Source organism: Protopterus annectens, chromosome 4.part0 (genome assembly GCF_019279795.1).
Source record: "Protopterus annectens isolate FY-2018-M chromosome 4.part0, PAN1.0, whole genome shotgun sequence".
Taxonomy (NCBI): domain Eukaryota; kingdom Metazoa; phylum Chordata; order Ceratodontiformes; family Protopteridae; genus Protopterus; species Protopterus annectens.
Genome location: NC_056733.1, coordinates 1,065,616,202 through 1,065,640,163, shown reverse-complemented (window position 1 = coordinate 1,065,640,163; position 23,962 = coordinate 1,065,616,202). Strand labels below are relative to the sequence as shown.

At 44.4% G+C, this 23,962-nt stretch overlaps 1 protein-coding gene across 2 annotated transcripts in view; it reads left to right on the top strand.

The window, feature by feature from the left end:
- The window catches only part of DNAJC18 (DnaJ heat shock protein family (Hsp40) member C18), a gene marked incomplete at its 3' end in the record, with an annotated part of 495,263 nt that overhangs the window by 296,833 nt on the left and 174,468 nt on the right, over positions 1-23,962 (top strand). For both annotated transcript variants that reach the window (XM_044068998.1, XM_044068999.1), the window contains 1 exon segment: positions 17,116-17,258. In XM_044068998.1, the coding sequence (XP_043924933.1) occupies positions 17,116-17,258 (143 nt within the window).

The window sequence follows — 23,962 nt, the reverse complement described above, 5'->3', positions numbered from 1 at the left end:
TCCCTCCCTCTTATCCTGGATTACTTAGCTGACCTGCTACACAGTGGCCTCTCTTTTTCCTCTATTAAAATTCATGCCTCTGCTATCTTTGCTCATTTTCCCACTGAGCAACCCCTTTTCTTGCACCCTTTGATCAAACAGTTCCTAAGAGGGGCTAACAACTTGAGACCACCCAGAAGAGCACCAACCCCAGCTAGGGACATTAACTTTGTGTTGGAGAAGCTCACCCTGCCCCCCTTTATATCTGCAGAAGAAGCTGGTTCAAACTTTCTCTCCTGGAAGACAGCTTTCCTTCTGGCCATCACTTCAGCCAGAAGAGTTTCCGAGCTGCAAGCACACATGGCTGTGTAACCCTTCATCTTCCATGCTGACAGGGTATCCCTCAGGACTAACCCATCCATCGTGCCCAAGGTGTAGTGTCCAGTATTGTCCACAGATAGATTTTGGTCTAAAACTCGATCTCTGTTTAATAAATGAAAGTCCCTTAGAATCCACATAAGCGCTTTCGATAGTCTTCTTCAGATCATAATCATCATGATTACGATCTGAAGAAGACTGTGTCGAAAGCGCTTATCGTGTGGATTCTAAGGGACTTTTATTCCTTTTTATTTGTTTATTTGTTTTATTTTATTAAACAGAGATAGAGTTTTAGACCAAAATCTATCTGTGGACAATATTGGATTTAAGAAGCCATTTAGGTGGCTTTGCTGTCTTTGTTTTTGCATTTTACTTTTGAGACAGTCCACCATAGCACTGGGGGAATTTTGTTTTTTTCTGAAGGTAGTGTCCAGTGTGGCTCTCAATCAATCCATCCATTTGCCCACATTTTCCCTAATCCCCAGAACAAGGGGGAAAGGATCCTGCACTCTCTAGATGTGCACAGACAGCTCGGATTCTATTTAGACAGGACTAAATCCTTCAGAAAGTCTGATCAATTGCTGGTTAGCTTTACTACTGGAGCAGAAGGCAAAGCCATCTCCAAACAAACCATTTTCAAATGGATAGCACACTGCATCCATTTCTACTACAAACAACACGGAAAGCCTCCCCCAAAGGGGTCAGAACTTACTCCAACAGGCCAGCCTCTAGCTCTGCAGCTTTCCTCAGAGGAGTCCCCACCAGGGACATCCTGGAGGCTGCCACCTGGGCATCTGTTCACACTTTTACCAAACATTACCACCTACCTCGCTCCTCCAAATCCAGGGCAGAGTTTGCCTCTGCAGTCTTGCAGGGCATCCTAGCCAGCCCATAGTTTCCTTGACTGTCTCCACCCATTTCCTCAGCTTTGGGAATCAACCCAAATGTGATGACTGCAACAGTGAAACATGAAGAACATAGTACAGTTGTGTACACTTACCATAAATGTAGATGTTCGAGTGTATTCACTGTTGCAGTCCTGGTTTCCCTCCCTCCATCCCCCTTTTTTTCTTTTCTTTTCTTACAAGGAACATATTGGTATTTACTTTCTACAGGTGGGATTCTTCCACCAGAACCTAGCTCTTACTTGGGGACTCCTGACAGGTTAGGGCAAGAAAAACTGATGTAATGGCATCGGCTGCCTTACTTTATACTACTGACGACCTGATGTCAGTCCTGAAGCGACAGCAACTGATGCAAAAATGCTAAGCCTCTGGTATCCGGGCCGTCCAAAGGCTACCCTGGCAGGGATAACCCAAATGTAATGACTGCAACAGTGAATACACTCGAACATCTACATTTATGGTAAGTGTATACAACTGTACTTTTCCTTCACTGTTGCAGTAGTCCTCCTTGCTCCCCCATGGTCAGTTTCCCTTTTGGATGTACTGGTTACCTCTTGGTTTTCCTTGGATTGGCGTTGCAACTGGGGCTGTTGGTTTTGAGAATGGTACGACTTTTATGCCCTACACAATGCAAGGACCATACATGTGACGTGTGGAATACCTTAAAGCAAAAATAGGCTTTTGTATACTGACCGGACATCGGGTTACCCATGGCAGGGAATCCCAGACGTAAGGAATATTGCAGCAGTGAAGGAAAGGACATCTACTTTTAATTGTAAAATTCTATACAGCTGTACTTTTATCCAGGAAGGGCTGACAGCTGGTGCCAGAGCCATAAACCAAGACTGAATGCAAAGAAATGTGTAATAGTTACCAGGGGTGGATGACTTCCCAAAAGATACTGTCATATTGACAACACACCCCTTAGAGTTGACCCAGTAGTCAGGGCCTTGGGGACACAGCACTCTCGCCTTTGATCATCATGTGTCTGTAGTAGAGAGGAAATTATTTTATGTTGTGCAATGTATAAACAAAGATGAAGCATCTAGAGCTAAAGAAATCATTGTTCCACTGTATTTGGCATTCATCAGATCTATCATTGAGTACAGTGCCTCCTTTGGTATATACCTAACCAGGTATATCAACAATTTTAATGTCCAAAGAAGTTCTTTACTAAAAGAATACAGGGAATAAGTAAAATGTCCTATGCAGACTGCCTCAAGGCCCTATTCCTGTATTCTGTATCCTACAGCCTGAGAGTTCTATGCCTGGCATACAAGGCATTGTCAGACCCCACCCTGATGGACCTCCTGCATATCCACAAAACAAACACCACCAGGATTACCTATACTTAAATCTTGCCTGTGATATAAATAGGGCCTGCTGGAGATATTCCACAGACTACTCCTTTTCTGGAACAGGCTCCCCATCCATGTGAAGCAGAGTTCCTCCCTAACCCAGTTCAAGTGTAACTTGGACAATTGGATGGGGAGCAGGAACGTCATCCCTGGTTTGGCACCCATGTCTCTAATCGACAGAGGTAACCTGTAAATGGTTAATTTCCTGGGCCCCTGCTTGCACATATCAAGGATACCAGAACTCGTCAGAGATTTTATTTATTTTACGTTAAAAAATACAAATTGTCAGAGATTTGAGATGCATGGCTAGGATTAAAAAGGCCCTTGTGGTCGTTAGCCTAGTAAACACCTATGAGTGAGATTTCTGCCACAACTTACTAGGTTTACTGTTCATTCTTTTGTATCTCGTTATAAGTTGGATATGCATTCTAGGTCCTGTGCATCCTTCAGCTCCACCATTCTTCAGCATATCCTTCCATGAGGCCACCCTGGTGTTCTGTTAGCTGTAGAATCTGTCCCGTACCTTGAGTCAGAGGGAAAATACAACATTGGCTAGGTAAGTTAAGCATCATCATCATCATCTTTTGGCTTTTCCCGTTAGGGGTCGCCACAGCGGATTATCTCTTTCCATTTCTTCCTATCCTTTGCATCTTACTCTGTCACACCAACCGCCTGCATGTCCTCTCTCACCACGTCCATAAACCTTCTTAGGCCTTCCTCTTTTCCTCTTACCTGGCAGCTCCATCCTTAGCATCTTTTTCCCAATATACCCATCATCCCTCCTCATCACATGTCCAAACCAAAGCAATCTCGTCTCTCTTGCTTTGTCTCCAAACTGTCCAACATGAGCTGACCCTCTAATATACTGATTCCAAATCCTATCCACCCTAGTCACACCGAGTGCAAATCTTAACATCTTTAACTCTGCCACATCCAGCTCTGACTCCTGCCTTTTTGTCAATGCCACTGTCTCCAACCCATATAACATAGCTGGTGTCACTACTGTCTTGCAGACCTTCCCTTTCACTCTTACTGGTACCCATCTGTCACAAATCACTCCTGACACTCTTCTCCACCCATTCCACCCTGCCTGTACTCTCTTCTTCACCTCTCTTCCACATTCCCCATTACTCTGAACTGTTGATCCCAAGTACTTAAACTCGTCAACCTTTACCAACTCTACTCCCTGCATCCTCACCATTCCTCTACCCTCCCTCTCATTTACACACATATATTCTGTCTTAGCCCTGCTGACCTTCATTCCTCTGCTCTCTAGATCATATCTCCACCTCTCCAGGGTCTCCTCAACCAGATTCCTACTCTCACTACAGATCACAATGTCATCTGCAAACATCATAGTCCACGGGGCCTCCTGTCTGATCTCATCTGTCAACCTGTCCATCACCACTGCAAATAAGAAAGGACTCTGAGCTGATCCTTGATGTAATCCCTCCTCCACCTTAAACAGATCTGTCACTCCCACTGCAGTCTTCATCACTGTCACACTACCCTCGTACATATCCTGTACCACTCTTAGATACTTCTCTGCCACTCCTGACTTCCTCATACAATACCACAACTCTTCTCTAGGCACCCTGTCATATGCCTTCTCCAAGTCTACAAAGACACAATGTAACTCATTCTGACCTTCTCTTTATTTCTCCAATAACACTCTCAGAGCACACATCGCATCTGTAGTGCTCTTTCCTGGCATGAAATCATACTGCTGATCACTAATCATCACCTCCCTTCTTAACCTAACTTCTACTACTCTCTCCCATAACTTCAAGCTGTGACTGATCAGTTTTATCCCTCTGTAGTTACTGCAGCTCTGCACATCACCCTTATTCTTAAAGATAGGTACCAAAACACTTTTTCTCCACTCCTCAGGCATCCTCTGACTTTCCAAAATTTCATTAAACAATCTAGTTAAAAATTCCACTGCCATTTCTCCTAAGCACCTCCATGCTTCCATTGGGATGGCATCTGGGGCAACAGCCTTTCCATTCTTCATCCTCTTCATAGCTGTCCTTACTTCCTCCTTGCTAATCTGTTTCACTATCCCCACATCATCCAACCTTCTCTCTCTCTCATTCTCTTCATTCATCAACCTGTCAAAATACTCTTTCCATCTACTCAACACACACTCCTCTCTTGTGAGTACCTTTCCCTCACTATCCTTTATCACCCTTACTTGCTGCACATATTTCCCAGCTCTGTCCCTCTGTCTAGCCAATCGGTACAGGTCCTTTCTCCCTCTTTAGTATCCAGTCTCTCATACAATTCTCCATATGCCTTATCCTTAGCTTTTGCCACCTCTCTCTTTGCCATGTGCCTCATCTCCTTATACTCATGTCTACTTTCTTCATCTCTTTGACAAATCCCACTTCTTCTTCGCCAGCCTCTTCCTCTGTATACTCTCCTGTACTTCCTCATTCCACCACCAGGTCTCCTTGTCCTCCTTCCAGATGTCACACCAAGCACCTTTCTAGCAGTCTCCCTTACTAGTTCTGCTGTAGTTACCCAGCTATTTGGTAACTCTCCACTGGCTCCCAGTGCCTGTCTTAACTCTTCCCTAAACTCCACTTCAGTCACCCTTTTTTTTTTTAACTTCCACCATTTAATCCTTGGCACTGCTTTCACACTCCTCCTCCTCTTCTTGATCACCAACGTCATCCTACAGACCACTATTCTATGTTGCTTAACTACAATTTCCCCTGCCACCATTTCACAGTCTCCAATCTCCTTCAGACTGGCCCTCCTACATAGGATATAATCCACCTGTGTGCATCTTCCTCCACTCTTGTATGTCACCCTATGCTCCTCCCTCTTCTTAAAATACGTATTCACCACAACCATGTCCATCCTTTTCGCAAAATCCACAATCATCTGACTTTCTGCATTCCTCTCCTTAACACCATACCTACCCATCACTTCCTCATCACCTCTGTTCACTTCACCAGCATGCCCATTACAGTCCGCTCCAATCACTAGTCTCTCACCCTTGGGTACACTCGCCACAACTTCATCCAGCTCACTCCAAAATTTCTCTTCCTCATCCATCGCACACCCAACTTGTGGAGCATATGCACTAACAACATTCATCATTACACCATCAGTTTCGAGCTTCATAAACATCACTCTGTCAGACGCTCTCTCTTCACGTCTAAAACACTCTTGGCATATTATTCCTTTAGTATAACCCCTACCCCATTTCTCCTGCCATCCACACCATGATGGAACAATTTGAACCTGTTTCCTAAACACCTTCCATCTGGTCTCTTGCACGCACAATATATCAACCTTCCTTCTCTCCATCATATCAGCTAGCTCTCTTCCTATACCAGTCATGCTGCCAACATTCAAAGTTCTTACCCTCACTGCTACACTCCTAACCTTCCTCCTCTCTTCCTGCCTTCGCCCTCCTCTTCTCCTTCGGACAACAGTAGCCCAATTTCCGCCAGCACCCTGTTGGCTAACAGTACTGGTAGCGGTCGTTGTTAACCCGGGCCTCGACCGATCCGTTATGGAAATATGAAATTTTTGCACCATAAGTTATGTGGCAGAATTTTTATGCCGGATGCCCTTCCTGATGCAACCCTCCCCATTTATCCGGGCTTGGGACCGGCACAAAGAAATGCATTGGCTTGTGCATCCCCAGTGGCTGGGTTAGCAAAAGTTATGTATTTAATGCGTCTGTATTACAACATCGAAGCTTTAGGTGTTAGATAGAAACAACTCTGATCCAAAACAATACCAAAACAGCAAAATCTTCAAATGTATACTCTTGAAAGGTGGTTACACCGAGGCGCTGGAGAATAAAGAGTTTGCTTTTGGATTTGACTTTGGTTCCTGTTTTTCGATTCCTGACTTTTGAAGATTTTGCTGTTTTGGTATTGTTTTGGATCAGAGTTGTTTCCATCTGAAGGTGTGTGGAGTGGAGTTTGTGTAATTTAGGTGTTAGGTAGTCCAATCTCACCTTCATTTTTACATATGGGTTCTCCGATTTTCAAGCTCGAAGACTTCTGGTTGGCTCGTGGCTAAGCAGGTATCCCATGTTGAACCAGTGCAATCCCCAGATCTTGTTTGCCGCGTCGACGAGTTCGGATGTGCTTCTCTTGGCTCTGGCTAAGTCTTTTGCATTTTTTTCATTAACTAGTGGTTTTTGCATATTTGCTGGAAATATATCTCTCTATATCTATATATCTATATATATATATAGCTTTACCTTAATTGTCTTGTGGTCTTCTGTCTCCTTAGTAGTAGTATCCTGTGTACCAGTAGTTAGGCGCAGTTGCGCTTTTTTGCTTAGATCTTTAGTTTAGGCGGTTTCACCATTTTACTGTTATTTACTGGAAAGTATACATATAGGGCTTTACCTTAATTGCATTGTGGTCTTGTGTGACCGTAGTAGTAGTATCATCTGTACCAGTAGTTAGGAGCAGTTGTGCTTTATTGCCTAGATCGTTAGTTTTGGTGGTTTCGCCATTCTTAATCAGTAGGGGCTCCTATTGATTAATTTACTGTTAATCGGTTATTGTTAACTGGTGGTCTTTGGCGGGGATCTGCTAAAGTCTTAATCACTTTTACAGTTGCAAATTTTTTTCCTACCTTATTGAACATGTGTGGTGTGGTATACTTGGTCTGTTTGAATTAGAAGACCCAGTTTTTCACAGGGCTAGGCCCGTTTAACTTGGAGAGACCTAGTCCTCATGTTACTACTTCACTGTAATTTTATTTGGAAAAATTTCCTGTGTGACTGAATCTCTGCCTGTTTTAGTTGAAAGACCTAGTTTCTTTTGCACCAGGCTAGGCCCGTTTAACTTAGAGGACCTAGACCTCGTGTAATTCTTCTGCAGGGCTAGGCCCATTTTAGTTAGAGGACCTAGTCCTCCGTTATTCTCTTTCTCTTTTCTCCTCTGGTTGCTTGTGTGTTTGCAATGTCTAAGGATAGCAAGGAGCACAAACCCTCTGGGTTCAAAAAATGTATGAAGTGCTCCCAGAAAATGTCTTTGACGGATGGCCACAGTAGCTGTGTCTACTGCTTGGGAGCCATTCATTTGCAGGAGTCATGTTTGTTCTGTCATGCTTTCTCTCCTAGAGTGTTGCAGGAAAGAAAGAACAAACTGATACTCTGGTCTTCTGAAGCCAACCTTCGAGGAAGCCTTATCTGGTTCATCGGCTTCTTCCTCTATAAGTCTTCAAAGTCAAGATCTGACTCAAAATCAAAAGGTTCAAAAAGGCCTTCTCCGACACCGGCTGGTGTTTCTGAGCCGCCTTCCAAATTAACAAAATCTGCCTCCTCGACTCCTCAGTCTTTGGAGCCAAAGGAGAGCACCATGGTTTGAGTCGGTCACAGGTGCTTCAGTGCCGACTGCTGAACCTTTGGAAATAGTTGACTCTTCTGCTCAGAGCCAGTCTGTAGAGTCCCTACCGGTGGTCTTGCTGGTCAAATCTCCAGTGCCTGCTAGGTCGAGATCCCCAACTTTATCCTCTAGATCTTCCAGGAGTCTTTCGGAAGAAGATGTGGAGAGGGTAGTACTGAGACCCCTGAAGTCTCTGCCTAAATTTTTGTTGGCTACGACCCAATTGGCTCTGGAGCCACTCAACCAGTTTTCCCCTCATCTGTGATTCCTCTTCCGAGCCATGTTGACTTTTCAGAGCCAGAGTGCTTGTTACCAACGGAGGAACCCTCTGTTCCGGCCCCCTTTCCTGTTGCATTGGAGCAGAGTTCGGCTCTGACATGCTCTGCTCCATCCGTCATGTCCAGGGACTGAAGCTGTTCTGTCGGCGCCGATGGGGGGGGTTTGAATCTATCTTCGTCTGTTCCGAGCCTTCCTCTGTGCTTCTGCCAGGGTGAGCTCGGACCCTGCATCTATCTCGGAGCCAGTGGCTCGGGCTCTGGCACCGTCCTTTGTCTCTTCGGTGTGGGGACGGTCTTCGGAGCTGGAGAGGTCTGCTTTTGAGGTGATGAGGATTGTGCTGTCACAATCTACAGCCCCTGCCAAGTGGTACAAGCATGCTTCCCCCCAGGGCTCCCACTTCAGTCTCAGTACCTACTCTCTTCGGAGACAGCCGAGACCTGCAGCCTCAGGAGCCACCGGCTGGTGGCCCCCACTCTTCCGGGGCCTCCCCAGAAGGTTCTTTCGAGGAGCCCCCTCGGAAGAGACTATGCAAGAGGAAGCATATTGACTCTCAGGATGAGTCTCTGACATCGGACATGGACCTCGAGGAGTTGGAGGGCTCCCCCATGTCATCCTCTGATGATGTCTCCTTTGTGGCTATTCTAGAGATCCTTAAACAGAGGTGCAACTGGCCCACTATCAGCCCTTCTGATGAGGAGTCTGTGTACCTGAAGGCTTTCGGGTCTCAGCCCTCTGCCTCTTGGGTGTTTCCACCTTTCGAAGAGCTAATAGATCTGGTTAGTCGGAAGGCGTTGGGATACTCCCGATGCTGTGGAGCCAGTTCCTAGAAGACCAAATAAGTTCCTGTCTGCCCCTCCTGGAAAAGAATTCTTGTCTAAGGGTGTTGCTGTAGATGCCATGGTGGTGGCGGTGGCCACGAAGAAGGAGTTGGCGGAGACTTCTTCCTCTGTTCATCCGCCAAACAAGAAGCCTCGACAGATGGACAGATTTGGGAAGCATGTATTTAGTTCAGTGGTTTTTACACTTCGATCTCTGAACTATCGTACCCATTTCATGGGGTTGCAGAGGGATCTGTTCAAGGAGTTAGGAGATTCCATACAGGGTGCTTGTCCTGAGGGAGTCCCTGATAGGATCTCTGCTCAGTTGTCCACCCTAAATGTGGTAGTTAACTCCTCCATGCGGCTTATTTCCCATGCGGCTGATGGAGTGAGGAGAGCAGCGGGTTCAGGAGTTGCCCTTAGGCGCCACTCCTGGATGCGCTTGTGTAACTTTGCAGAGCCTTTTAAGTCCACCTTCACCAACGCCCCATTTGATGGTTCCTCCTTGTTAGGTCCCAAGGTGAAAGAAACACTCACTCTGTGTGAGCAGGAAGGAAAGACTCTCTCTGCTGTGGGAGTCTGTTTTACCATCCCATCTCGACCATACCCCAGAGATCAAAGGGGAGGTAAAAATGTAGTTCAAGGAGTCCCAGAGGGCCTTTCCGGACACCGAGTGAATCCTCCTTCAGAGGCAGAGGAGGAGGAAATGGTAGATGTCGCCCTAGAGGCAGGGGCGGTTCGCAATACCAGCAAGGCCGTGATTCCTTTCGAGGGCGGCCTCATCAGTGCTCCTGATGTGGGGCCCGACTGTGTTTCTCTGTGGCCAGTCGGGGGTCACATCTCTTTGTATCTAGAAGCCTGGCTAAATATAATGCAAGACAAGTGGGTACAAAGAGTTGTTACCAGAGGCTATATCATATCCTTTTTCCTTCCACCGTTTGTTCCCAAAAAGATCCCAGATGTTCCACCCAATCACAGGGATCAGGCAACTGTGGAGATCAACAAGTTGCTCTAAAAAGAGTCATCCAGCCCGTCCCAGCAAACCAGACAGGATCCGGAACTTATTCCAGGTTCTTTTTTATGTGATAACATATGCATACTAAATCTAGAACACTTGATAATAGTTTTCAATTTTACTCACAAACACTGGCTAATCTACAATGTGTGTACTGTAGCTGTGTACTATGTATGTATTCTACCTATGTTGTGAATCAAATAATATCGCAAACCTCCTAAAGTACTCAACAGCCAAGTAACAAGAATGAATTGAAGCAAAATAATAATGTGGCACGTGAAAGCTCTCATCTTCTGTTTTTATGGTCAATAAAATTGGAATATACTGCAACAAGGGCATTGACTTTATTCTACCTATGTTCCAAATTTCAGCTGTACACCACAAATCTATTAATTACCTTTATTTTTAAAAGTAATATTTTTTTTTGTTTGTTCTCTCCACTGTAACTGTTTATGTGCCGCGTACCACTGTAAAAACATGTCTCTTGTAATTTGTGTGTATACTGATCATGTCTAAATAACTAAATGCGTCTGTAATTTTTCTTTGTGGAGCTTTTCTCCCTGAGCCTCTGCTGCAAAAGGGTCTTTTCAGCTCAGACAGGGACGCCAACATCCAGCTTTGTGCTCAACTAGGGATCTCCATAAACTGGGTAAAATCTGCATTACTGCCCTCACAATCTGTGATTTTTATAGGCGCAGAGGTAGACACAGTGGATCTGACAGTTCGTCTTCCCGCCAAAAGAGCACAAAACCTCATCTCACGAGTTCAGCGTCTTTTTCGACATCGGAAGGCCAAAGCAAAATGGATTCTTCAACTTTTTGGAATGATGGCCTCAACCATTCTGTTAATACCATTAGCGAGGTTGCACATGAGAATCCTTCAATGGCTCCTGTTATCCCAGTGGTCATTCCAATATTTACTGCTGAATCACTCTGTTCTGCTGACAGAATCATGCAAAAAGGATCTTCATTGGTGGATAGCCCCCAACATCTTGTTCATGAGAGCTCCCTTTGTGCCTACCCAACCCATTGCCACTGTGACCACGGATGCCTCCCAGGTCAGGTGGGGGGGGGGGCATTATCTTGGCAGGACTATCCACGGCACATGGCAAGAACACGAGGCTCATCAGCATGTCATTGTTCTGGAGATGAGAGCGGTGCTTTTGGAGTTGCAAGCACTTCAGGACCTTCTTCCTCCAGGGACGATTGCGATACAGTTGGACAACATGTCGGTTGTGTGGTATATCAACAAACAGGGTGGTACCAGATCTTACTCAGTCTTTCGAGAGGCCATGCGAGTTTGGGAATGGGCGATTTCTTCCCAGCACTTTCTGGAGGCAACGCACATTCCAGGGACAACAAACGTGATAGCCGACAAGCTGAGCCAGGCAATTTTATTGCCCCACGAGTGGTCTCTGAAACGAGAAATAGTGGATCAGATTTTCCGAAAATGGGAACAACCTTGCTGCAACCTTTCTGCCAGTCCAGTCAATGCCAAGTGCAACAGTTATTTTTCCCTAATTCTCCCTCCGGGGGAAACATCCAGAGACGCTCTGGTCCACAGGACTTCTGTATGCTTTTCCTCCATTCCCTCTTATCCCCAAAGTGATGCAGAAAGCCAACCAACTGGGAAGCAAGTTGATCCTCATTGCTCCTTACTGGCCTCGTCAGGTCTGGTTCCTCTTCCTCGAGCCTCTTCTGGACGATCCTTGGATTCTGGACCCAGTTCCAGATCTATTGATCCACATGTCTGGTTCGCTACACCCCTCTCTCCACACCCTCAAATTGACAGCTTGGCTGCTCCAGTTCCATCTCTAGTCAGGCTTCATGATGTTTCGTCATCGGTGTCCCATATTCATTTATCCTTGCATAAACTCTCAACCAGAAGGCTGTATGACAGAAAATGGAAAAGGTTCTCTGGGCACAGAAAATTAAAGTGGATCCTTACACCGCTCCCGTTCCTGTGATTCTGGAATTCCTTTCGGAGCTTTTTCAGCAGGGATCTGCCACGGCCACCATCAAAGTACAGTTGGCGATCTCACATTTTTATTTAGGGTCTCCAAATGTCAACCTTATGTCTCATAAGCTATGCAAGACTTTCTTGAGACTAGCCACTTTACTGAGACCACCATTACAAGAACCTGTGGCTTCTTGGGACTTATATTTTGGGTTGTCCAAACTAACATCCCCTCCCTTTGAACCGTCTCATTCATCTTCCTTAAAATATTTGTCTTGGAAGACCGTGTTTTTAGTAGCTATTACATCAGCCAGACGTGTTTCTAAGCTACAAGCCCTGTCTATTAAGCCACCTTATTTAGTCTTTCATAAAGACAGGGTTTCTTTACGTACCAATCCTTCATTTGTTCCCAGAGTTTGTTCTTCTGCCACTTTGAACCAGGCCATTGAGCTTCCAGTTTTCTTTCCCAATCATAGCAATGCAGCCGAATATCATTTCCACCAGCTGGATGTTCACAGATAGCTACGTTTTTATTTGCAACGGACCAAAGAATTTCGGAAGTAAGATCAGTTGTTAGTTTCTTTTTCCGATTCCAGATTGGGCTTACCAGTTTCTAAGGTGACATTGTCTAACTGGATTGTCTAACTGGATTTTGAGTTGCATAGCTTTCATCTACAGTTCGAAGGGCAGACCTTTACCCCACAGGATCAAGGCTCACTCTGCCAGGTCTCTGTCTTCCTCTGCAGCCTTTCAAGCCAGGGTACCAATTGATCATATCTGTGCAGCAGCTACATGGGCTACTCCAAACACCTTCATTAGTCATTGTAAGTTGAATTTGGCTTCTAGGGGTAGAGCATCCTTTGGCTCCACGGTGCTCAGGAGTATCTTCCAATGAGCCACCCAAGAATAAGGCGCTAGGGACACTGTCCCATATGTAAAATTAAGGTGAGATTGGACTACTAACATAAAGAAGTTATGTACTCACCATAACGTTCCATGTTGGTAGTCCATCTCACTCTTCATTTTTACCAATCTGCCCTCCTGCCCCCATCCTGGAAGATCTGGAGGTAATACTTTAAATTTCTTGGTTGGCGACCCTTTAGTATTAGTTTGTTGATTAGGGGTTTCTTTCTGTTTCTAGCGAGCAGCAAACAAGATCTGGGGATTGCACTGGTGCTCCATGGGATACTTGCTTAGCCACGAGCCAACCAAAAGTCTTTGAGCTTGAAAATCGGCCGAGTTGGAGCTGAGAATCTGCTCCGATCCCATATGTAAAAATAAAGGATGAGATGGACTACCAACATGGAATGTTATGGTGAGTACATAACTTCTTTTTGATCGAATAACTAAAGCTCGATCTTGTAATATCGAAACCATAAAATGTTGAATGGCCGATTCAACCCAGGGAAACACTTCCCTTGGCCGCATCAAAAAAAACAAAAACTTTAGACCCAAAATCAAGTTGTGCCCCCCCCCCCCCAACTAAATATACCAACTCAGAGATTGCTCCAAATTGGAAACAAGGGCATAATCCACATAACGGCTGAGGGAAGCACTTATTCGATTGTTGTCGACTTGTTATTTGATTAACTAAAGCTTTGATCTTGTAATATAGACCCTATTTATTATAATGCTAGTTTATTTATTTATTTAGCATTTGTTAACCGGGAAAGTCTGACTTGGAACGGAGCTAATTTTCACCAGAGGCCTGGGGAGAAATGCTCCAGATCCATATCTTTCTAACATGGCAGGAAACGCATATGAATGCAGAGAGGACATGCAGACTCCGCACAGAAGGCACCTCAGCCAAGAATCGAACCAGAGAACCTCTTGCTGTGAGGTGACAATGCTACCTATTGCACCACTGCGCCGTCCATTCATGTCGTCTTCCATTTGTCAGAATGTGTGGGTTATTGGGTCTGATCAGATCTGATCTCAGCACCTGTTTTCATCTCTTGGATCCAGGGCTCGGGCCTCTCTCCTACCTGTAATTCTCTCTTGTCCCTACAATACCTTGGGATAAAGTTTGTCCATTTTGTATCTGATATCGAATCTAAAAGGCACAAAAAAAATCATACCAATAATGAGTAGGGAAAGAAGTCCACTCGAGGCTGAATATATGACAAGGCCCTAGACAGGTCCAGTTGTTTAGTCAAGAGCCAAAGGATGTCAACTTTGGTAAGGAGGGCAGAGGTTGAACCAGACAGAAGACGACAACATGGCTCTAGCATTATGGTAGGTACATAACTTTTTTACCGAGCCTTTTCAGATAATATTCTTCACTTGTGGTTCAAGCACTGGAAAGCTTGACCCATTTTCTGCATTGAGCTGCTACTGTGTTACCTGCTGCCTTATTGTTGGTGCTAAAACTGTGGCTAGGTCAGCAGGGTTAGGGATAGTTAGCCAAAAGGTCTTGGCTGTCTGCTTGGAGATCTGGGAAGTCGGTACTAAAAAGGAAAGATCCCAGAAATGAGCCCTGAGGGACAACACTTGCCACTTTCATACCTTTTGTTAAGGCGGATGCAACTTTCACTGTGTGGGTTCTGTTTTGCAGCCAGTTCTGTCCATCTTACCATATATAGGGTCAGCGTTTAAAGCATTTAACTTTTGTATAACACCAGCATGCGGAGTGGTGTTGAAGCCCTAGGCAGGTCAAGATGCATCATGTGCACTGCATGTTCACCATCTACAGCCTCTGTAACCCTTTTGAATATATTTGCCAGGGGGTATCTACCCTTCACAAAGTCAGACTGTTGGTGGACAAGTCTACCATCATTCTTTATTACACTTTGAGATCAGTTACAATGCGTTTCATAGCTTTGCAGATTAGGCTTTTAAGGCTTATAGCTCTGTAATTGCCTGGATCAGTTGTAAGGCCACCCTCATGGGAGGAATATCACCATTGCAGTGTGCTACTCTTTAAGAACAAAGCCAGTAGCTAAACTGTGTGAGATATCTGTCTGCAAGGGCATGTTTGAAATTATTAGTTAGATGCCAGGTATATCAGATCTTGGTCCAAAGTGTTTCTGGTCTTGGTCCAAAGTGTTTCTGGTTTTGGTTAAAACTTTCAGTAATCTATTTTTGGAGGCAGGGGAATAAGGGATTCCAATATTTTGGGGCTTTAAACAGAAGTGTTATGTAAAGTTGTTTACCAGGATAGTGCACTGATCACATGTGACCATTTGCGGGCATAGCCTGGATGAATCTGAGTTCACAATTATAAGTGAATATTATGCAATACAAGTAGTGACAAAACTGAGGTAATATGCTACAGCAGCTGTGGCACTGATATAAAAAATCGTGCAGCAGAAAAGTTTGGCAAGGGAGAGGAGAATATAGGAGCAGGGTAGTGAACTAGCTGAAAAAGAATTCACATTTTTAAACTTGCAAACTGAATTTTTTTACTTATTTTCTGCTTTAAAACTGTTTGAGAATTGTATTGTAAAATCTTAATGTTCAATGTAAATTCACGTGGAGCTTTTCTCTCCAGGCCTCTACTATAAAAGGACTCCACCCAGTCTGATCATCTCCATAAACAAATGTAAATAAATTAGCAAGTAACTAGCAGTGTAGCTCAGAATTTTATTGGGGCTGCTCCTTTGTTTGGGCATGTACTTGTCTGACCTCCAAACTGTAAATGCAGACCTATAGCTAACTAGATTTGGTGATTGCTGTAAGCTGAGTGTCATTGTTTGAGCACCTCTTGATAAAGCATCAGTATAGTAAGAACTAAGCCTTACAAACCAGTGGTGGTCTGGAAATAGGCTAAAGTTAAGTGCAGTATTTGGTAAACAGTACTCATTTGCAAATTACAGTATAATCAATACCCCACTACAGACCAGCATAGTGGTTTGGAATCTTGGTCCCTCTCCTGAGACCACCGCGTAGATCTAGTTTGTAGGACAACAGCTGATACCTAAAGGCATCTTCCCATGGAATGTAAACAGAATGATGCACTGCATCCTTAAAGACTAACTTTGTTTGGGTGGGATCCACAAATTCATACCTGCCATAACCTGTTTTGTCCCTGTAGAAGCAGGAGCTGCATTGATGAGGGTGGATGCTTTCAGTGGGCATGTAGGTTTTCTTGACTTGCCTTAAAATTCCTATGATCCTATGAGGGCTGTTTATATATGACCATGGGCAGTACCTGATGGGCAAAGCTGGAGGCTTTGCTGTCTCGGTTGTATGTCATGCAGAAGTAGAGACAAATGGCTCTGCCAAAGCACTTGAAAGGTTAAGCTTAAAAAATTTGGGTGGGTTTTCTTTTACTTTAATTCCAAGGTTATTAAATGAAAGTTGTATAACATTTTGGGTGATTTCTGGTAACTAAACCAAAGTGGAACCATATTTTAAGGAGAAAAGTATTATGGTTGAGTTAATGTGCAGGTGTGAGTTGACTTCCATTGGAGGACTCTCATGATTTGAAAATACCTTCCCTTACACAGACATTGTCCCTTGCTTAAAGAGTAATATAAAGGCTAAAAATGTTTACATTTGCACTGATACTGTGCCCTACTAATGGCTCTTATCTGATGTAAAACTTCTGTTTATTCTCTGGTATCCTGCATAACTAAAAGATAACTTTAGTGCTGGAAACACCACTTTTTTACTGGCTTCAGTTAATCTTGTTCAGTACTAGTCTGGTGGGTCTCCGTAGTAATTTTTTTTATATGGCGCTGTTATTTTTATTAGCATTATCATTTTGTGTATATTGTGAACATTGTCATGTCTCATGTTTACTTCGCCCTTTAGCATTAAGGTTGCAGTATACTAAATTTGATTACGTTTTTTTTTTTTCAGCTGGACAAATTGGTTTCTCGGACCACCATATTGTCAAATGTATTGTACTAGAACACGTTCTGTTTGTCACCCCCTCACCCAAAAAAAAAAGAAAGAAAAAGCTAGTTTGCCCAATGGGATTATTACATGATTAATAAAACATTCAGTAAACTAATATAATTTAATGTATATTTTGAAGCTGAAGCTTCATAATAACTATGCTACCTTTTTCCATGGCTGCTCAAGTTAACGAACAGTAACTTTTCTCCCTCTTTCTAGGAAACATTCATGTTTATACAAATGGAGGAACATACACTCATTTCTACCGTAGGCATCGGAGACGTCCCCGACCTCCAGAACCACACAGTGAGGAAGATGAGGAGGAAGAAGAGGTAGAAGAGCATCAGCATCCCAGATCACAGGTAAAATGTTTTTAGGCCATGTTTTTGATTTAGAAAAAGCGCTGGATTTAGAAGTAAGGAGTACTTTCAGGCCCACGTGCAGCATTAATGTTGATCCACTTTCCAGTACATTTGAAAGAGTAGTGTTTGATCTGTTTGAAGACCTAAGACAGTTGAGTGTCCATTTACAGTTCAGCACAGTTTGATTTCCATCTAGCAGGACCGCCTTTAAGGATGGATGAACGAGGAAGCAGCCTAGAGAGCCATTCAGTTATGGTCAGAATGTCTTAATATTTTCTTTTACATGTAGGTGCAGCTTATAGGAGACCACAGAATCTATGTAGTATGAGCAAGTAGTGCTCAACCATCCTCATTTGTTTTACAGGTTGTACTGCCATGGAGCCTTACAAGCCTAGCCCATAGAAGTGCCTTGGCATCGTGCCACTGTTAGTTCCCGGTGCCTCTATCAAGTAGAGCCACTAGACTGATCACCGGGGTGAACTTTCTATTTACCATCCACTCAATAAGATTTCTCTTGAAAAGGGCCACTGAAGTGCTCTGACATGTATGGGAAGTCTATTCCAGAGAATGAGCAGTCTCTGGGTTATGAACCTGTCCCTCCAGCATATTCTGTTGATTGTGGTAATGAGGTTGAGGTTCCTGGAGCGTGTGGTGCAGAGGGATTGGGATTTCATTAGATGTAGCATTTCTAACAGGGCTGGGTCAGACATGGCTTTGTAAGTCAAGCAGAGATCACCTCTTAATAGATGATATGAGACAGAGAAAAGCTAGAGTATTTTTGAGTCTGTCCATGTAGGGTGTGTGTTTAAGGCCTAGGATGGATCCTCTTCGTGAGGTACTTTTGTGGCCTTTCCAGCTATTGCAGGTGTTTAGTGAGGTACATGCCAGATAGGGCATTATACTGTGATTGATCTAATCAGGGAAGAGTAGAGAGAGATGATGACCTCTTTCTTCCTGGATGCAAAACCCTTGGTAGTGAGATGTGCCACATAGAAGGACTTTCTGACCACAGTGGCAATATGGTGGCTGGATGCAAAACCTTTGGTAGTGAAATGTGCCACATAGAAGGTCTTTCTGACCACAGTGGCAATGTGGTGGTCGAAGGAGAGGTTATCAACCTGTGTTCCCCAGATCTCTTAACGCCTTCAGTGTTTAGTGGGCTACCATCAATGTGGCAATTTAGTGGGAATTGAGTTATGGGATGATAGTACAGCTGCAAGCAGCACAGGCCTGACAGAACCCCTGCTTATGGGATGATAGTACTGCTGCAAACGGCATAGGCCTAGCAGAACCCCTGCTTATGGGATGATAGCACTGCTGCAAGTGGCACAGGCCTGGCAGAACCCATGCTTATGGGATGGAAGAACTGCTGCAAGCGACACGGGCCTGCCAGAACTTGTGATTTACGGGTTGGTAGTACTGCTGCAAGTAACACAGGCCTGCCAGAACCTCTGCTTATGGGAAGGTTGTACTGCCGCAAGCGACACAGGCCTGCCAGAAACCCTGCTTATGGGATGGTAGTACTGCTGCAAACGGCACAGGCCTGCCTTAAACCCCTGCTTTACAGGTTCCTTTCTTGGAAAAAGAGGAATCTTTCAATTCAGGAGACTGTGGATTCCTATGACTCTCGTGAAGATGAATTAGCATATGTCAACTAAATCTCCACTGCTTTATATGCTGATTCAGACTCTGAAAATCTTGCCTCAGCTTCACCAACTGAGAGCTTCATCTTTGAGGAGACACTCCATAAAATGTGGGAGTTCATTTAGAAAGCTCAGGGCTATCCTCAGTCCAAGAAAATAGTAAGATAATTTTTAAAACATCCTGAAAACAAACCTCCTGTTTTTCCTATAATACCAGATGTTGTGGATGATGTCATATTTGACTCTTCCTGCAGCCTGACTCCCAGGAAACTAGACCATTTTACAGGGTCTTGGATTCCCATAAACACCTTTTTAGAAATCCTGAGGTACTGACTCTAGATCCCAAGGGAGCTAAGGGTAGTATCTTTCGAAACCTGTTGCCAAATGAAAAAAAAATCAGACCCTTGATAAATGTGGCAAGAAAGTTTACAGCTCTACCACCCTGGCCATGAGAGCTCTTAGTTGCCAATTTCATATGGTTAAATTCCAGGTGACCCTTCTGGACCAAATGAAGGAGAAACTAAAGAGGATGGAGGAGACAGTCCCTCACTCAAGAATTGCTTGGACTTCACACCTCCTGTTTCCAAGTTGCTAAGCATTCTTTGCTTTGTGGCTTTGATGCTTTAGAAGCATCCAGTCGGGCAGCTGACTCTGGGTAAATTATTCCTAGGCATGTCTGGTTAATGGAACAGCCCCCTCCAGAACATGTAAGATCTGAACTCCTGAATGCACCTTTGGACATGGAGGTGGTGTTTGGACCTAAGGCTGAAGCATTTTTTAAGAAGCTGGGGAACAAGATTAAATACTTGTAGACAATCAGACTTGTTGAGAGTATAACCACCTGAATTTTGCAGGAATTACACTACTTAAGCCCTGGTCCTTTCATTCCTCTCTTCCCATGCAAAGCGGGAGAGGAGCCAGGAGGAATAGACAGCAAAAACAGCAAAGAAGATTGCAAGCAGACCTGGCCTCAGTAGCACAGCAGGGAGCAGTGATAACTCAGCCGGGCACCTCCTTGTCACTTCCCTTCCCCAAGTCCCACTCCAATCTTTCCTTCCTCTACTCCTTCAAACCTAGGAGGAAGACCATCTCTGTTAAGGGAATGGACATCACTCAGGACCAGTGGTTCCTAAACGTAATAAAATCAAGATGCAAACTACAGTGTTCTTCCTCCCAAAGCCAGTAGGTATCCCTTACATCCCAAAGGGACAACTGCGGCAGGCATTGGTATTGGCAGATTTGTTGCTAGCTCAGGGCTCCATAGAACAAATCCCCCTAAAAGAAATGGACACATTTTATTACTTAAGATAGCTCTAGTACCAAGTATAAAAGGTACCTGGAGGTCTGTCTGGGACCTGACAGTACTAAACAGGTTCATGCTGGTTCCCATATTCAAAATGCCCTCTCTGCAAAAACGTCTGCCCATGTTATTACCCTAAATCTAAAAGTTGTGTATTTCCACATTCCCTTTGCAAGAGCTCACAGAAGGTATCTGTGCTTTAGAGCTGGTGGGAAGTAATATTAATTTTTTGCTCTGTCCTTTCACACCCAGAGTTTTTTTTTCAAATTGCTTGGCCCCGGTAATTGCTTTATGCAGGATGACAAGCATTCAAGGTTACCCCTGTCTGGATGATTACCTGATATAAAGGCCACTTCTTTCAAGGAACTGCAGTCCTCCATTCTCTTGACTGTGACCATTTTCTCAAATCTGGGTTTCACTGTCAATGTAAAGAAATGAAACCCAATTACAGCACGAAAGCTGGTATTTCTGGGAACCTTGCTAGACACAAGATAAAATGATTCTTCTGACGAACAAGATCACCACCCTAAGCCAGTTCTTTCAGTCCCTTTTGAGTCTAATGGTCATGTCAGCCATGGAAGTCCTGAGAGCCTTGGGATACATGGCATCATGATGATTCCCTTGGCAGAATTGCACATGAAGTTTCAGTGGTACCTCAGGAATGTGCGGTGTAGACAGACATTCCCTCAGCTGCATGATGAAGCTTATCCCTTGCTTAAAAAAGGAGTTATAGTGGTAGATCCAATATATATATATATATATATATATATATATATATATATATATATATATATATATATAAAGGGGTACCCTTTCAAATCTGGGCAGAAAATCCAATCTTAACCAAGTGGTTCAGCTCTGGCCTGGGGTGCACATTTCCAGTGGTCTTCAGGTCCAGGAAAAATGGTACTAAACATTCCTAAAAAATCATATAAACCAAAAAGAAATGTTGGCAGTCCTTGAAGGCATGATGGCATTTCAAAGAAATCTGGAAACCAGGGTTTTCTAAGTAAAGACGGACAGTACCATAATGATGTGGTACATAAACAGTGAGGTACCCACTCTGAAAGGGCAGTACAACAGAGCAATGGCAAGATGCAACATAAAGGCAATAGAACAGCAACAGCTTATGAAACCAACAAGATAAAACTGAGGACAAAAGAACCAAAGTTTTTGTATTTATCTAGCTATCTTTTATCCATTATCCTGCCAATCATCTGTTTGACTATCCTGTTAAGTTATGTATTTTCTAAAGACAGGCTTTGAATCCTGCTTCTTTTGTTCAGTTAAAGCAAAGTAGTGAATCTTTTTTTTTTTTTTAATCCTATTGCTTGTAATTGTTCAAGGTTTTAATCCCTGCCATGTCCCGTCAGTAAATACACAGGTCTTTGGGAGGCTCACAGATTTAGTTGTTGACTGTGAAGTAGTTTGCTTCAGACGTGGTTGGTGCCTTTTAGATTTATATTTGACCCATTTAACAGTATGTTCTTTTCCTGGTTAACCAGTCCATATACAACTGTCTCCTTAACACACCCAGACCAGTGGTTGGAATCCAGACACCAAAACACCACTGTGATATGTTGCAGTGCAACCCACCAGATAAGTAAATGGTTCAGTAGTAGGACTCTGCTTCTGCCATTCTCATTGTAAAGATTGTGATCCCAATAGGCTTAGATTATCTCTACCAAAACAGTCACTCTGGCAGAAATCTTACTAGAAATAGTTATGCATAAGACAGAAATTAAATAGCAAAAGGTGGGTAATCCAGTTAATTGGAAACACATTTTCCATTTTTTTAAGGTAAATAGTTAAGGAAGGCCCTAACAAGTTCAAAAGTATATGGATCAATACCACAATCGACAGTGGCAGCAGGTAATACACATCTCGGTTGTCCCTGATTTTCAGAGAACTCCCAATTTTTTTACTCCAATTTTAGCTCTGTCCCTCTTATTCCATCCTAAAATTGGTGACTTGGAGAAGCATTTGTGAATTACACCAAGTAAATTCTCTTATTCTGTGCATGTCTCAAGTTAATAAGTGATCTGAAGTTGTTTACTTCATTTGATCTTGAACCTGTGGGTACCGGATCCGTATCGGATCTGAGCCGGCAACTTCATAAGCATCTGCTCTGAGCTCCAAGCTCTTCCCCCTACCCATAATACACTACCACTACCTTCCAGCCCTCGGATCTCATTTGCCGCGGCTTCGCAACGCATCCCAAAGCTCCGGTCATGAGAAGAGACTTTGAAGTTTTCTGGTTCCCTTTTTGATAGTTCCAGTGTGTCTGAGTAGGTCTTCTCCCTTCCTCCCCCCTCTCACTGGTGCATCAAGTTATAGATAGTTTTCTAGTTCTAGGTAGTTGTTAGTCCCCCCCCCCCCCTCAGCTTTCAGTGTGCTTGTGCTTCTGAGTGTGTGGTGGGTAGTGTGTGTCTTTTGTATTTTCTTTGGTTGTGGTTATGGGTGATAAGCCAAAACAAGTTTTTAAAAGATGTAAAGAGTGTGGCCACAAACTGTTGCCTGCTGACAGCCACACTCTGTGAGTTCTTTGCTTGGGTGTTGCCCATCTCCCCACTGACTGCAGTATTTCACGGGTTTTAACCAGTGAGCCCTTAAAGACCATAGGGCTAAACTTATGATGAAGGGCCTTCTCCCTTCTATGGTGGCGGCTGCCTCCAGTTCTGCTTCGGTCACATCTGTAATCGCCTCTCCTTTGGCTCCTGCTCTCATTTCCTCTCCCTCTCAGGCTGGGACTCATCCTCCTGCTGCTAGGCCTGTGGAAGGACAGCATAGAAAGGGCAGAGGGAAGGAGAAAGAGCACAAGGTTGACCAGAGGAAGAGGTCCCTGTACCATTTGGCTCCGGCCAGACCTCCCCCTAAACTTCAGACTAGGCACCGATCTGACTGTTATTGGCTCTGATCTCCTCAAAGTTTTCACTGGAGCCAGAGGAGCCTAGGCAATCTTCTAGGGCTTCAGTTCTCTGACTTGCCAGGTTGGAGTCTGTAGCTTTGTCACGGTCTATCTGCAGTCTTTCAGAAGCTGACATGGATAAATTGATGTGGAGATTTATTCACACACACGTTCAGATGGGAGACTTGCTGGCCCCCTCTCCCTCTGGAGGGGGGGGCTCACTTCCCTTCTTTACACCTATATCTCCTTCTCCGATCCGCCCCCCAGTTTCCGGAGTACATGGATCCGAGAGGGTCCCTAGTCAGGGGGTCGGCACTGATGGTACTTGTTTCCTTGATGCCGGCAGCTACCTGGAGCACGTTGAATACAACTAGCTTGGATCCAGAGTGGCTCTCGGAGCCATAATCTGGGTGTCTGATCCAGGGGGGTGGAGTTTTTTCCATTGGCACCAACCTTGTCAGGTCACAGCCACCACCTGAGCTCTCCGTCCACTTCGGGCCCAGCTCCGATCCCTGGGTCAGATCCGGGGAGAGAGACTCCCATATTAGTGTCCCAGGAAGCTCACTCTCCTTTGGCATTTGTTGTGGAAAGGGTCCTCTCCAATAGGTCAAGGCCCCTGACCATATCTTCGGACTCCGCCCTGACTCCCTCTGCTTTTGGTGCAACTCCCATCATTTTACTGTAGGGACAGAGGGACAGCCCGTGCTTGAGGAGCCCCAGGCAGTTTCCCTTGATGAACAACAGGTGGTTTGGAAGCCCGCTCTGGGGAACCCAATCGGAGAGGTTCCTCGCAAGCATACATGCAAAAGGAGGTACTTGGACTGCTCTCCGGTGTCCCTCACTGAGGACACTG